The sequence below is a fragment of the Triticum urartu genome, chromosome 5A (assembly GCF_056163025.1).
Source record: "Triticum urartu cultivar PI428250 chromosome 5A, HENAU_Tu73, whole genome shotgun sequence".
Classification (NCBI taxonomy): domain Eukaryota; kingdom Viridiplantae; phylum Streptophyta; class Magnoliopsida; order Poales; family Poaceae; genus Triticum; species Triticum urartu.
The window spans coordinates 267,602,369-267,619,418 of NC_141877.1; the positions used below are offsets into that span (position 1 = coordinate 267,602,369).

At 42.4% G+C, this 17,050-nt stretch overlaps 1 protein-coding gene across 1 annotated transcript; it reads right to left on the minus strand.

The window, feature by feature from the left end:
- Window positions 1-1,738: 1,738 nt before the first annotated feature.
- LOC147971011 (uncharacterized) lies at window positions 1,739-2,218 on the minus strand. The gene has a single exon (XM_087523781.1). It carries the CDS (start codon window positions 2,216-2,218, stop codon window positions 1,739-1,741), a length of 480 nt encoding a protein of 159 aa, XP_087379907.1.
- Between the last annotated feature and the right edge of the window lie 14,832 nt (window positions 2,219-17,050).

Genomic DNA, 17,050 nt, shown 5'->3' on the forward strand with positions numbered 1-17,050 from the left:
AAGACGAAGGAATTGTCAGAGGCCATGAAGACAACACATTTGGATATAGAAAATAGAACTAGCATACCTAGATCACATAGCTTGCCAACTGACATAAGATTGAATCCAAGAGACTGAACAAGTAAAACATCATCAATGGACTTGTCTCTGGATATAGCAATTTTACCTAGCCCAATTACCTTTCCTTTGTTGTTTTCGCCAAAAGTGATATACTTCAGAGGAGAAGCAGTTAAGTTGGGGTCGACAAAAAATGACTTGTCTCCGGTCATATGACTAGTGCATCCACTATCCATTATCCATTCGGTATACCAGGAGACATAGTCCTGCAGAAGAATTAGGCTTTCTTAACCACCCACATCTTTGCAGGTGGCTTCAAAACAGCAGAGCGAGTAGGATATGATTTCTTTCGATAAACATAATTGTTGCTCGAGTAAGTGTGAACATGATCGAAAGAATAAGCATTGAAATTCCTTCCAGATGAATGAGCATAGTGATTGAATGGGGTATGCATATACTCATTCTGTTGAACTTTTTCAAGGAAGTAACGAGCATTTTGAGCCTGCATGGTTAGTAACGCGGTAATAGGTAATGCTTCAATAGTTTTCTTAGACACCCATATAGCTTCCTTTCAGGGGCCATTCCTGCTGTTTGGTCCAACATAGCGAGCAACAGCCTCACCATGTTGATTTTTGAATAGCTTATAGTTGTCCAGAGAATCATCATAAAGATATTCAGGGATGGGAGAGTTATATCCTAAAAGTAATGCTGGATTGAGCGTTTTGCTCTTTGCAAGCACCCACACAGTGCGAGGATATTGATGAGGTCCCAGTATGAACCATTTTCATTCAGTTTCCTTTCGAAACTGATACCTTCTTTCCTGGGATTTTTGTGAAGAATAGCTTTCTCCAGAACATCACACTAGCATTCCTGTCTGAAGAAGATCCTTCAACCTAGCATTTTCATCAGACACAGAACCATTTTCCTCGATCGAGGGGTTAGCATTCACAGATGATTCATCATTGGTTCGTTCAAGGCATTTTAAACAGGGTGGCTCAAACACTTCAGCTTTCTCATTAAATTGTTGGGTGAGAAGAAAATTTTCCCAGATCAAATCCTCATGAGCCTCTCTCGCGCCTCGAGTTCCTATTTCCTTTTCAGGTAATCATAGGTTAATATTTCGTGGTCGGCTGAGAGAAAATCATGAAGATTTGACGGTTCTTTCATTCGTGACTTGAGAGTAGAATACTCCTCAACGACTGATTTTTCTCCATCTCCTCATCCAACAACCCTTCAGACTTCCTTAGGGTTTTCTCAATTTGCTCAAGAGAGTTTTGTTGAATATTGGCAATTTTGATCAATTAAGCATGATCATCGTCATCAGAAGAATATTGATCACTGGAGTGAACTTTGTGATATTTGGAGGATACCTTTTCCTTCGAGGCTTTGGCCATGAAGCAGTAGGCAGGAGATTCATCGTCGCTTGACGGATTCCCGAAGAAGTTTGTTGCAGGGGAAGAGGCATATGCTATGCCAGCCATACCGGAGCCGAAATCCTCATGGATTCACCAGCTTCTTCGGATTTTGACGATTCTTCTTCATTATAATCCATTTCCTTGCCAATGTACGCCTTGGCCTTGTGAGAGTTATTCTTGTGGTTGGAGGAGGACTTGGAAGGGTTCCTTGATGAAGATCTTGACAAAGATTTTGAAGTGGAGTTGTCCTTCTTCTGGAAGAATTTCTACGTTTTCTTCTCATCATCTGAGTCATAGTTCTTGCTCTTGCTTTTGCTTTTGCCTCGATAGTTGCTAGAATCATATATTCCACTAGCATGAATTTCAGCTTCCCGGAGAGGGAAGTCCGAAATGAAGTGTCCAGGCTTTTTGCACTTGAAGCAGGTGTATTCTCCCATAGGTTTTGATGAAGATTTTGAACCGCCAGAGTTGCTCGAACCTTTCTTCTGGAACTGGATCTTCCTGTGAAGGTGCTGGAATCTCTTCGTGATTAATGCAAGATCTTTGCTGAGCCTTTCTGGGTCATCTGAATCATCTTCGGCATTTCCATCGGAGGAAGAATCAGCCACGTCCTTGAGAGCGTGATTTTTGCGTTGACTTGAGCCATACAGATCTCTTTTCTCTTCTTCTTGTTCCTTGTGGGTGTTCAGTCTTTCCAAGATATTAGCAGAGTTGAGGGTTTTGAAATCAGTTCTTTCACGAATCATGAAGACAAGTGTGTCGAATGAACTGTCAAGTGATCGGAGGAGTTTCTTCACAACTTCATGGTCAGTGATGTCTTTGGCGCCGAGACCTTGAAGCTCATTTGCTATTTCACTCAAACGATCGGAAGTTTGCTGGCAGATTTTATTTCCAATGAGCTTGAATCGATTGAATTTTGCTCGAAGAGTATAAATTCGAGCTTCTTTCTGAGTTGAAACACCTTTGTTTATGTCGTGGAATTGTCACGATAGATGTCCTAGTGGGAGGACTTAGTCGTGAGGCCAACGCATCTATGTGGTAGCTTGTGAGGGGTTGAGTGAGACGAGAGAGGCGAGGTTTTTACCCAGGTTCGGCCCCTCATGGTGGAGGTAAAAGCCTACATCCTGCTTCATTGATATTGAGGATGATGATCACGATTATAAGGGTTCTCTATCTCGAGAGTGCTACCTCTTGAGCACTGCGTTGGTTTTCCCCGAAGAGGAAGGGATGATGTAGGAGTAGCGTAAGTATTTCCCTCAGTGTTTGAGAACCAAGGTATCAATCCAGTAGGAGGCTACGCGCGAGTCCCTCGTACCTGCACAAAACAAATAAATCCTCGCAACCAACGTGAATAAGGGTTGTCAATCCCTACACGGCCACTTACGAGAGTGAGATCTGATAGATATGATAAGATAATATTTTTGGTATTTTTGTGATAAAGATGCAAAGTAAAATAAAGGAAAAGTAAAAATCAAAGGAAATAACTAAGTAGTAGGAGATTAATATAATAAAGATAGACCCGGGGGCCATAGGTTTCACTAGTGGCTTCTCTCGAGAGCATAAGTATTCTACGGTGGGTGAACAAATTACTGTTGAGAAATTGACAGAATTGAGCATAGTTATGAGAATATCTAGGTATGATCATGTATATAGGCATCACATCGGAGACAAGTAGACCGACTCCGGCCTGCATCTACTACTATTACTCCACTCATCGACCGCTATCCAGCATGCATCTAGAGTATTAAGTTAGAAACAGAGTAACGCATTAAGCAAGATGACATGATGTAGAGGGATAAACTCATGCAATATGATGAAAACCCCATCTTGTTATCCTCGATGGCAACAATACAATATGTGCCTTGCTGCCCCTACTGTCACTAAGAAAGGACACCGCAAATTTGAACCCAAAGCTAAGCACTTCTCCCATTGCAAGAAAGATCAATCTAGTAGGCCAAACCAAACTGATAATTCGAAGAGACTTGCAAAGATAACCAATCATACATAAAAGAATTCAGAGAAGATTCAAATATTGTTCATAGATAGACTTGTTCATAAACCCACAATTCATCCGTCTCAACAAACACACCGCAAAAAGAAGATTACATCGAATAGTTCTCCACAAGAGAGGGGGAGAGCATTGTATTGAGATCCAAAAAGAGAGAAGAAGCCATCCAGCTAATAACTATGGACCCGTAGGTCTGTGGTAAACTACTCACACTTCATCGGAGGGGCTATGGTGTTGATGTAGAAGCCCTCCGTGATCGATGCTCCCTCCGGCGGAGCTCCGGAACAGGCCCCAAGATGGGATCTCGTGGATACAGGAAGTTGCGGCGGTGGAATTAGGTTTTTGGCTCTGTATCTGATCGTTTGGGGGTACGTAGGTATATATAGGAGGAAGGAGTACGTCGATGGAGCAACAGGGGGCCCACGAGGGTGGAGGGCGCGCCTGGGGGGTATGCGCGCCCCCTACCTCGTGGCCTCCTCTTTTGTGTCTTGACATAGGGTTCAAGTCTCCTGGGTCTTGTTCGTTGAGAAAATCACGTTCCCGAAGGTTTCATTCCGTTTGGACTCCGTTTGATATTCCTTTTCTTCGAAACTTAAAACAGGCAAAAAACAACAATTCTGGGCTGGGCCTCCGGTTAATAGGTTAGTCCCAAAAATAATATAAAAGTGGATAATAAAGCCCAATAATGTCCAAAACAGTAGATAATATAGCATGGAGCAATAAAAAATTATAGATACGTTGGAGATGTATCAAGCATCCCCAAGCTTAATTCCTGCTCGTCCTCGAGTAGGTAAATGATAAAAACAGAATTTTTGATGCGGAGTGCTACTTGGCATAATTCTAATGTAATTCTTCTTAATTGTGGTATGAATATTCAGATCCCAAAATATTCAAGACAAAATATTAATATTGACATAAAAATAATAATACTTCAAGCATACTAACAAAGCAATTTTGTCTTCTCAAAATAGCATGGCCAAAGAAAGTTATCCCTACAAAATCATACATCTGGCTATGCTCCATCTTCACCACACAAAATATTTAAATCATGCACAACCCCGATGAGAGTGATGGAAGGGTGAGAGTGCGTATAATCCATGGACTCAACATTAGTCATAAACAACTCATATACTTATTGCAAAAATCTACATGTTATCAAAGGAAAGTATTATGCACATGCTCCTAGGGGGATAGATTGGTAGGAAAAGACCATCGCTCATCCCCGACCGCCACTCATAAGGAAGACAATCAATAAATAAATCATGCTCTGACTTCATCACATAACGGTTCACCATACGTGCATGCTACGAGAATCACAAACTTTAACACAAGTATTCTTCAAATTCACAACTACTCAACTAGCACAACTTTAATATCACCATCTTCATATCTCAAAACAATTATCAAGCATCAAACTTCTCATAGTATTGAACACACTCATAAGAAAGTTTTATTATTAATCTTGTATAACAAGCATATTAGGATTTTAAGCAAATTACCATGCTATTTAAGACTCTCAAAATAATCTAAGTGAAGCATGAGAGATCAATAGTTTCTATAAAACAAATCCACCACCGTGCTCTAAAAGATATAAGTGAAATACTAGAGCAAAACTACATAACTCAAAAGGTATAAGCGAAGCACATAGAGTATTTTAACAAATTCCAAATCATATATGGCTCTATCAAAAGGTGTGTACAGCAAGGATGTTTGTATTAAACTAAAAAGTAAGGACTCAAATCATACAAGACGCTCCAAGCAAAACACATATCATGTGGCGAATAAAAATATAGCTCCAAGTAAAGTTACCGATAGAAGTAGACGAAAGTGGGGATGCCTTCCGGGGCATCCCCAATCTTTGGATTTTAGGTGTCCTTAGATTATCTTGGGGGTGCCATGGGCATCCCCAAGCTTAGGCTCTTGCCACTCCTTGTTCCATAATCCATCAAATCTTTACCCAAAACTTGAAAACTTCACAACACAAAACTTAAAGTAGAAAATCTCGTGAGCTCCGTTAGTGAAAGAAAACAAAAGACCACTTCAAGGTACTGTAATGAACTCATTATTTATTTATATTGGTGTTATACCTACTGTATTCCAACTTCTCTATGGTTTATAAACTATTTTACTAGCCATAGATTCATCAAAATAAGCAAACAACACACGAAAAACAGAATCTGTCAAAAATAGAACAATCCGTAGTAACCTGTAGCTAGCGCAAGATCTGGAACCCCAAAAATTATAAAATAAATTTCTGGACGTGAGGAATTTATCTATTAATCATCTGCAAAAGTAATTAAATAAATATCACTTTCCAAATAAAAATGGAAGCAGTTCTCGTGAGCGCTAAAGTTTCTGTTTTTTACAGCAAGTGTAACAAGACTTTCCCCAAGTCTTCCCAACGGTTCTACTTGGCACAAACACTAATTAAACACAAAAAACACAACCAAAACATAGGATAGATAAATTATTTATTACTAAACAGGAGAAAAAATCAAGGAATAAAAATAAAATTGGGTTGCCTCCCAACAAGCGCTATCGTTTAACGCCCCTAGCTAGGCATAACAAGCAAGGATAGATCTAGGTATTGCCATCTTTGGTAGGCAATCCATAAGTGGCTCTCATGATTGATTCATAAGGTAATTTAATTTTCTTTCTAGGAAAGTGTTCCATGCCTTTCCTTAATGGAAATTGGAATCTAATATTTCCTTCCTTTATATCAATAATTGCACCAATCGTTCTAAGGAAAGGTCTACCAAGAATAATAGGACATGAAGGATTGCAATCTATGTCAAGAACAATAAAATCTACGGGCACATAATTCCTATTTGCAACAATAATAACATCAATAATTCTTCCCATAGGTTTCTTAATAGTGGAATCCGCAAGGTGCAAGTTTAAAGAGCAATCATCAAAATCATGGAAACCTAACAAATCACACAAAGTCTTTGGAATCGTGGAAACACTAGCACCCAAATCACATAAAGCATAGCATTCATGATATTTAATTTTAATTTTAATAGTTGGTTCCCGCTTATAATAAATCTTTCTAGTGATAGAAACTTCCAATTCAAGTTTTTCTTCATAAGATTGCATCAAGGCATCAACGATATGTTTAGTAAACGCTTTATTTTGACTATAAGCATGAGGAGAATTTAGCACGGATTGCAACAAGGAAATACAATCAATCAAAGAGAAATTTTCATAGTTAAATTCCTTGAAATCCATAATAGTGGGTTTAGCAACATCTAGGGATTTAATTTCTTTAATCCCACTTTTATTAATTTTAGCATCAAGATCAAAAAATTCTGAATTCTTGGAACGCCTTCTAGGTAAAGGTGGATCATATTCAGTCCCATCATTATCAAGATTCATATTGCAAAACAAAGATTTAATAGGGGACACATCAATAACTTTTAGATCTTCATCATTATTTCCATAGGAACTAGAAGAACACGCTCTTATAAAGGCATCTATTTTAGCACGCATCCTAGCAGTTCTTTCTTTGCACTAATCAATGGAAATTCTCATGGCTTTGAGAGACTCATTGATATCATGCTTAGGTGGAATATATCTAAGTTTTAAAGAATGAACATCAAGAGAAATTCTATCAATGTTCCTAGCCAACTCATCAATCTTAAGCATTTTTTCTTCAATCAAAGCATTAAAATTCTTTTGCGAAGTAATAAATTCTTTAATATTAGATTCAAAATCAAAGGGCATCTTATTATAATTTCCATAGGAATTGTTGTAGGAATTACCATAATTATTAGATGGATTACTTGGATAAGGCCTAGGATTAAAATTTCCTCTATACGCGTTGTTACCAAAATTGTTCCTACCAACAAAATTCACATGCATAGATTCATTATTATTCTCAATCAAAGTAGACAAGGGCATATCATTAGGATCAGAAGAAACACTCTTATTAGCAAATAATTTCATAAGTTCATCCATCTTTCCACTCAAAACATTAATTTCTTCTATCGCATGCACCTTTTTATTAGTAGATCTTTCAGTATGACATTGAGAATAATTAACCATAATATTATCTAGGAGTTTAGTAGCTTCTCCTAAAGTGATTTCCATAAAAGTGCCTCCCGTGGCCGAATCTAAAAGATTTCTAGCAGCAAAATTCAATCCGGCATAAATTTTTTGTATAATCATCCACAAATTTAAACCATGAGTAGGGCAATTACGTATCATTAGTTTCATTCTCTCCCAAGCTTGTGCAACATGTTCATGATCAAGTTGCTTAAAATTCATAATATTGTTTCTAAGAGAGATGATCTTAGAGGGAGGAAAATACTTAGAGATAAAAGCATCATTGCACTTATTCCATGAATCAATACTATTTTTAGGCAAAGACGAAAACCAAGCTTTAGCACGATCTCTAAGTGAAAAAGGAAATAGCTTCAATTTAACAATATCATTATCCACATCTTTCTTCTTTTGAATATCACACAAATCAACGAAGCTATTTAGATGGGTAGCGGCATCTTCACTAGGAAGGTCAGAAAAGGATCTTTCATGACAAGATTCAGCAAAGCAGTATTAATTTCACAAGATTCAACATCGGTAAGAGGAGCAATCGGAGTGATAATAAAATCATTGTTGTTGGTATTGGTTAAGTCACATAATTTGGTATTATCTTGAGCCATTGTGACAAGCAAGCAAACTAACACACAAGCAAACAAAAAAAACAAGCGGGCAAAAAGAGGCAAATAGAGAAGAGATGGAGGATAGGGAGAGAGAGGGCGAATAAAACGACAAGGGTGAAGTGGGGGAGAGGAAAATGAGAGGCAAATGGAAAATAATGTAATGCGGGAGATAAGGGTATGTGATGAGTACTTGGTATGTTGACTTTTGCATAGACCTCCCCGGCAACGGCGCCAGAAATCCTTCTTGCTACCTCTTGAGCACTGCGTTGGTTTTCCCCGAAGAGGAAGGGATGATGCAGCAAAGTAGCGTAAGTATTTCCCTCAGTTTTTGAGAACCAAGGTACCAATCCACTAGGAGGCTACGCGCGAGTCCCTCGTACCTGCACAAAACAAATAAATCCTCGCAACCAACGCGAATAGGGGTTGTCAATCCCTACACGGCCACTTACGAGAGTGAGATCTGATAGATATGATAAGATAATATTTTTGGTATTTTTATGATAAAGATGCAAAGTAAAATAAAGGCAAAGTAAAAAAGCAAAGGAAATAACTAAGTAGTAGGAGATTAATATAATAAAGATAGACCCGGGGGCCATAGGTTTCACTAGTGGCTTCTCTCGAGAGCATAAGTATTCTACGGTGGGTGAACAAATTACTGTTGAGCAATTGACAGAATTGAGCATAGTTATGAGAATATCTAGGTATGATCATGTATATAGGCATCACATCCGAGACAAGTAGACCGACTCCTGCCTGCATCTACTACTATTACTCCACTCATCGACCGCTATCCAACATGCATCTAGAGTATTAAGTTAAAAACAGAGTAACGCCTTAAGCAAGACGACATGATGTAGAGGGATAAACTCATGCAATATTGTAAGTGCATCTAGTGCCACCCCTAGTTGGTTTTGGAGTATTGACGACAAACCTAGTTGAGGGACTAATGTGTTTGTGAGGATTGTAGGAAAACACAGGTAGAAGTCCCTCATTGATTCGGTTTTACTACCAGAGATGACCCCTAAAAATGTATGAAGACATTGAAGACAATGGTGGTTTATGAAGATATTCATATTGAAGACAATGACATGAGAAGACTCCCTATGAAGCTTTTGGAACTCGAAGACCTAGATCCTTCGTAGTTTTATTTCATTCATGTTGTGTCATAGGAACCACCGTACTGTTAAGTGGGGTCGAAGAGAACCAGTCAGAATGACTAAAGTGATGCCTAATTCAAATCCTATGTCTTCGAGCGAAGACTTTGAGAGAAAATCTTGTCCAGAGTCAGACAAGTCAGCTTTACTTGTAGCCCAAGTAAAGTTGCCGTGTGAGTTCAAAGTTCGACCGTTGGTACACGTGTCAGTTCCTTAGTGACCCAGGGTCATTTCGGACAGATCAGGTCGGGTTGCCAAGTGGCTATAAATAGTCCACCCCCCACAACCATAAACGGTTGGCTGCTCAGATTTCAGTGCATGGCTTTTGTCGTTTGAGAGCAACCCACCTCGAAGCCTTTGAAAGAAAAATTCCCAGTGAGGAGAAAAGCCCTAACCACCCAGAGCCAGAGTAAATTGGGCATCACTTAAGTCTTTGTGTCTGTGTGATTTGAAGACTTATTACACTTGAGGACTGTGCATCCTCCAGACGGTTAGGCGTCGCGTTCTGAGCATCCAAGAGAAATTGTGGATTGTCAGTGAACGAAGTCTGTGAAGGTTTGGGAGTCTACCTTGAAGACTTACCTGAGTGATTGGGCGAGGTCTGTGTGACCTTAGCTCAAGGAGAAAACGGTGAGGACTGGGTGTCTTGGACTAAGTGTCCTTGACTGGGTGTCCGGGACTGTGTGTCCTTTGGTTTAAATACCTAGCCTCTCCAACCAGACGTACAGTTGTCACAGCAACTGGAACTGGTCCAACAAATCATTGTCTTCAACGTGTCACTGGTTTCATCTTCACTTCCTCTCGCTTATAGTTATTCATTGTGAAGCCATTGCATGCTTGCTTTATCTTTTGTCTTCACAACATGAATGTATGATCTGTTTGGCTTCATAACTTCTTCCTACCTGATCCTTATTACACTGAAGCTGTTTGTCATTGCGCTTTCACTCTATTGAATACATGACCATGGCTGGCCTAGTGTAATCTAACTTCCGCTGCATAGTAATAGGCATGATCTTCACTGTTTGTCTTCACAACTCTCACGTTTTGAAGACTTTCATAAAAATCGCCTATTCACCCCCCCTCTAGTCGATATAACGCACTTTCAAATATGATGAAAACCCCATCTTGTTATCTTCGATGGCAACAATACAATACGTGCCTTGCTGCCCCTACTGTCATTGAGAAAGGACACCACAAGATTGAACCCAAAGCTAAGCACTTCTCCCATTGCAAGAAAGATCAATCTAGTAGGCCAAACCAAACTGATAATTCGAAGAGACTTGCAAATATAACCAATCATACATAAAAGAATTCAGAGAAGATTCAAATATTGTTCATAGATAGAGTTGATCATATACCCACAATTCGTCAGTCTCAACAAACACACCGCAAAAGAAGATTACATCGAATAGTTCTCCACAAGAGAGGGGGAGAACATTGTATTGAGATCCAAAAAGAGAGAAGAAGCCATCTAGCTAATAACTATGGACTCGTAGGTCTGAGGTAAACTACTCACATTTCATCGGAGGGGCTATGGTGTTGATGTAGAAGCCCTCCGTGATCGATGCCCCCTCCGGCGGAGCTCCGGAACAGGCCCCAAGATGGGATCTCATGGATACAGAAAGTTGCGGCGGTGGAATTAGGTTTTTGGCTCCATATCTGATCGTTTGGGGGTACGTAGGTATATATAGGAGGAAGGAGTACGTCGGTGGAGCAACAGGGGGCCCACGAGGGTGGAGGGCGTGCCTGGGGGGTAGGCGCGCCCCCTACCTCGTGGCCTCCTCTTTTGTGTCTTGACGTAGGGTTCAAGTATCCTGGGTCTTGTTCATTGAGAAAATCATGTTCTCGAAGGTTTCATTCCGTTTGGACTCCGTTTGATATTCCTTTTCTTCGAAACCCTAAAATAGGCAAAAAAACAGCAATTCTGGGCTGGGCCTCCGGTTACTAGGTTAGTCCCAAAAATAATATAAAAGTGGATAATAAAGCCCAATAATGTGCAAAACAGTAGATAATATAGCATGGAGCAATCAAAAATTATAGATACACTGGGGACGTATCAGAGAGCTATAGACTTGTCTGTCTAACCCTAACTTGTCTAACTCATGAAAACTTGTCCCTCTTGGGGTGCCCTACCCCTCCTTATATAAGTTGAAGGGGCGGGTTACATTACTAGTCCTAGTAGGATTAGGATTACTCTATTACAAGTGGAGGCATAGTCTTGCTTCCTTTGTAGGGGAATATTCCTTATGCTTTCATCTTAAGCCGTCCCACAAGAATATAAGTCGGCCTTCCCTTGAGCTGCCTTCTGGGCCACCGGGTCTTGTCGCTCCTCTGACCTGCCTGTCGGGTTACCAATAAGTGACCAGGCCCAGCCAGGTCATCTGTGAGTGGAGAGATTCGGGCGGGTCACTTTGTGAGTCGCCAAGGTAGGGCGGGGTCATTAGTGAGTCGCCAAGTCCAGCCGGGTCATACTTCCAGGCAGGTCATACCGCGGGGCATATCCCCGACATGAGCCCCCAGTTTAATTTGGATTTATCCATGTTAAACTGATCCTACAAAATAAACACAAGTACAAATTTGACAGGTTGTGCTCCGGGTTAAAAATTCTTGTAAGCCGGCACCTGATCATCTTTAAGTCCTTGTCGTTTCCTTCTTCTGGAAAGTTCGGGCCAATAGGCCAGCTTCATAATCGGTTTTCTGACATTGGTCTCTTGTAAAGAAATATGTAAGTGCATCTAGTGCCCCTTAGTGATTTTGGTGTATTGAAGACGTATAGGTTAAGGGACTAATGTGTTTATGAGTGTACACAGGTCTATAAGTCTATGAGGAGTTTGATATTTACAGAGAAATTCGACCCCTAAAAATGAAGTTCTTCGACTGAAGACTTTGGCTTTCTAAAGACTTTCTGAAGACTTTGAAAGTGAAGAAATTGGTGCAATCCCGAAGACTTGGTATTCATTCGAGGAGCATGAAGCATGAAGACTTTTGTTTTCACAGTTACATTTTCTCTTTCTTGAGTCATAGGAAACACCGTACTGTTAAAGGGGGTCGAGGAAATACTAAGGAAAAATTTCCATGTGATGCTCAACTCAAATCCTACCTACCAATCCTTTCAAGTGAAGCCATTGGAAATCTAATATAGTTCAGTCAAATTTCTTCAGTGACAGATATGAAGTTCGTCTGGTCTCTGAGGAATTTGTTCTGACTAAGGAGTTAGGAATTCGCCAGTGCGGATTGCCTACACAGTGAGGAACATGATAGCCCTGAGGAATTTGTTAGTCAAATTTCCGACCGTTGCTGTGCTACGCACCAGCTGTCCCAAAATATCCTTCCACCTAATGGTCATATCATTGAAGGGCATTTATGTCTTATCATGGCGGGCTGCTCCCTAGGCTATAAATAGCTGCCCCCCTACAATCACCAGCTGGTTGGCTGCTCCGAGAGAAACTAACAATTGTCATTTGAGAGCATCCCATCCTCCGAGGACTTTGAGTGAAAATCATCAAGTGAGGAAAACCCAAACCCAAACACCTACAAACCCAAAGTGATTGGGCATCACTGAAGAAATTGATCCTGCGTGGATCTGACGCTTGTTACCTTTGAATACTGTGCATCTTCCAGACGGTTAGGCATCATGGTCTAGAGCATCCAAGAGGAAATTGTGGATCACCGAGTGACCAAGTCTATGAAGGTTGGGAAGTCATCTGAAGACTTACCATGAGTGATTGAGCGAGGTCTGTCTGACCTTAGCTGAAGGGGAATACGGTGAGGACTGAGTGTTCTGGACTGCGTGTTCAGAACTGGGTGTCCGGGACTGTGTGTCCTCAGGTTTAAATACCTAGCCGCCCTAAACAGACATACAACTGTCATAGCAGTTGGAACTGGTCTACCAAATCATTGTCTTCACCAACCTACCTGGTTCCATTTCCTCAACCCTTCTATTTCCTCATTTCTATGTTGTGTGCTTGTTCTTATCTGTTTGAAGACTTTGACTGAAGACTTTCTCTATTTCCTCAGATCAATTTCTTCAGTCTGTTTGTCTTATCCTGTGTTATCCTATGTTTACGCTTTCTGTACTCCGTGCTTGTTTTTCATTTCATCATGAAGACCATGCTCATGTTCTGTTATGTTTACTTCTGAGTACTTATTCCGCTGCAAGTAGTTCTTCACTCAGGAATTTCCTCACCCTGAAATTCCTCAGTGAAGAATTCATAAAAATCGCCTATTCACCCCCTGTAGTCGATATAATGCACTTTCAATTGGTATCAGAGCAAGGTACTCCCTTGTTCTGTGTGATTTTGGTTTAACCACTTGGAGTTTTAATTATGTCGACCACAGGTGTGACCTTCGATGGGACGGACTACCCCTACTGGAAGAATAAGATGCGCATTTATCTTGAGGCAATTGATAACGATTGAGGGAGTCCTGGATTAGGGGGTCACCGGATAGCCGGACTATATCCTTTGGCCGGACTGTTGGACTATGAAGATACTAAATTGAAGACTTCGTCTCGTGTCCGGATGGGACTCTACTTGGCGTGGAAGGAAAGCTAGGAAATACGGATATGGATATCTCCTCCTTTGTAACCGACCTTGTGTAACCCTAACCCTCTCCAGTGTCTATATAAACCGGAGGGTTTTAGTCCGTAGGACATAACAATAAGATACAATCATACCATAGGCTAGCTTCTAGGGTTTAGCCTCTCCGATCTCGTGGTAGATCAACTCTTGTAATACTCATATCATCAAGAATAAATCAAGCAGGACGTAGGGTTTTACCTCCATCAAGAGGGCCCGAACCTGAGTAAAACATCGTGTACCCTGCCTCCTGTTACCATCCGCCTTAGACGCACAGTTTGGGACCCCCTACCCGAGATCCGCCTGTTTTGACACCGACATTGGTGCTTTCATTGAGAGTTCCTCTGTGTCGTCCCTGTTAGGCTTGATGGCTCGTACAATCATCGATAGCGATGCAGTCCAGGGTGAGACTTTTCTCCCCGGACAAATCTTTGTGTTCGGCGGCTTCGCACTACGGGCCAACTCGCTTGGCCATCTGGAGCAGATCGAAAGTTACGCCCCTGGCCACCAGGTTAGATTTGGAAGTTAAACTACGCGGTCGATATCCGCGGAGACTTGATCTTCGACGGATTCGAGCCCCTGCCTTGCGCGTCACACGGTTGCGATGAGTACGATTTAGCTCTACCATCGGACAGTGCTCAGGAGATCGCGCCGGCAGCTGCTCCGATCCTCAATTCGGAGCCAGTTGCGCCGTCCATGGACGGGTGTATGGACCCAGCCACGGAGGCCTTACCCTCAACGGCGATCGAGCCGAATATCGATCTTACCCTTCACGAGAGCCATGTTGTTAAACTGCCGGGTACTTCTCCGACCACGGCCTCCGAACCGCCTGCGCCCGTTCCTATCGAATCCGGTTGGGCGCCGATCATGGAGTTTACCTCCGCGGATATCTTTCAGCACTCGCCCTTCGGCGACATGCTAAACTCATTAAAGTCTCTCTCCTTGTCAGGAGAGTCCTGGCCGAACTATGTCCGACAGGATTGGGATGCGGATGACGAAGAAATTCGCCGCCCACCCACCACCCACTTAGTAGCCACTATCGATGACTTAACCGACATGCTCGACTCCGACTCCGAAGACATCGACGGTATGGATGAGGATGCAGGAGACGAACAGGAACCACTGCCCACAGGGCACTGGATGCCCACCTCATCACATGACGTATACATGGTGGACACACCAAAAGACGACGACGAGGAGGAACAGAAGGACGCAACAAAGGGTTGTCCCCTCGAGAAGCAGTCAAAGCAGCGGCGTAAGCGCCGCTCCAAATCACGCCTCAGCAGAAACAATGATCATATAGACCCAGCGTTAGAGCAGGGTGAACCATCGCCGGACCACAGCAACACGGAGAATCAAACCGAACAACCCGACTCTGGCAAAGATAATAGTCCGGACGACATCACACCAGACAGACACCTGGAGCAACACAATGCCCGTCAAAGGCTTGTTGCCACCGCAAGGAGTCTAAGAAAGCAAAAGCAAAGGCTCAAGGCTGCGCAAGACACACTCCGAATCAGATGGAGTAAAGTACTCAACTCAGCAGCGAAGTACAGCGGTAATCGCCACACCAAGAGCTACCTAAAGCGGAAGTTGCTACCCGAATTCGTTGAGGAGGCCTTAGATCCCCTGCAACCAAAAATTAAAACGGCCATCTGGCCGGATAGATGACCTCACGGCCAACACAGAGCGGCAAACAACGCCGCCCATAAGCCAATACGCGATCCACGCGAGGGCTTGCATCAAAAGGACGGCGCAACCAGATCCATCTATGGACCACGCAAGTGCGCTCCAGCATATGATGCAACACAACAAACATCCGAACAACGCGGTACACCTAGATACAGAGGTGCCGCACACCCCCTATGTTTCACCGATGAGGTGCTGGACCATGAATTTCCAGAGGGATTCAAACCCGTAAACATAGAGGCATATGACGGAACAACGGACCCTGGGGTCTAGATTGAGGACTATATCCTCCATATCCATATGGCTCGAGGAGATGATCTCCACGCCATTAAGTATTTACCCCTCAAACTCAAAGGGCCAGCTCGGCACTGGCTTAAAAGCCTCGCTGAAAGCTCCTTTGGAAGCTGGGAAGAGCTCGAAGACGCTTTTCGGGAAAATTTTCTAGGGACTTATGTCTGACCTCCAGACGCGGACGATTTGAGTCATATAACTCAACATCCCGGAGAGTCAGCCCGAAAGCGTTGGAACATGTTTCTTACTAAAAAGAACCAAATAGTCGACTGTCCCGACGCCGAAGCCTTGGCAGCTTTTAAGCATAGCATCCACGACGAATGGCTTGCCAGACGCCTCGGCCAAGAAAAGCCGAGAACAATGGCAGCATTAACAAGCCTCATGACCCGCTTTTGCTATTCTTGTGTGTTTCTATTGCTGCTAACCATGCCAGGATCACAAGCCGACGAGACTAACTGGGAGAACTTGACGAACAAGGAGCTTCATGATACGTTTCAGCAAATGATGAATGGACAGGTGCAAGATGTGATAAACAGATTTGAAGAGGCCATGGAGAAGATAGATGGCATGGAGAAGACGTTTGAAACAAAGCTCGATAACAAGTTTGCTGAATTGCTTTCGCGTTTTCCACCACCACCACCGGCTGCTCCTGCCGCACCTCTGCAACAACAGCAACAACACTGACTACCTCCACGTCGGGAAACAGCCCTCCGCCGAGCGAGCCGTGTCCCTCTTCAGTCGGGCCAAACTGCTGGTGCTGCTGTTGATACTTCTGTGGCTCCTCCTGCTGATGTGGAGGAGGATGCTTATGTGGGAGATTATGAGGATGAGGTTGATCAAAATCAGAACTACGTGCCACCAACAGCACAGCAACCACCAGGTCGTCCACATGCAAATAATGGCAATGGTAGGGCTCACCCTCAGGTACGAGATCATGACCATCTCCCTAAACTAAAATTGAATATTCCACCATTTGAGGGTAGATATGTTCCTGATATATATCTTACTTGGGAGTTAGAAACTGAACAACGATTTACATGTTTACAATATCCCGAGGAGAGACGTGTTCCTGCTGCTGTTTGTGCTTTCACTAGTTTTGCATGTGTTTGGTGGTCTGAGCATTGTAGATTATATCCTATTCCAGCTACTTGGGCTGCTTTGAAAACTGCTATGCGTACTCGTTGGGTTCCACCATATT

What these genes read in the sequence shown, in the direction of transcription:
- LOC147971011 (XM_087523781.1), bottom strand. Translation starts at nt 2,218, where the DNA reads ATGATTCGTGAAAGAACTGATTTCAAAACCCTCAACTCTGCTAATATC.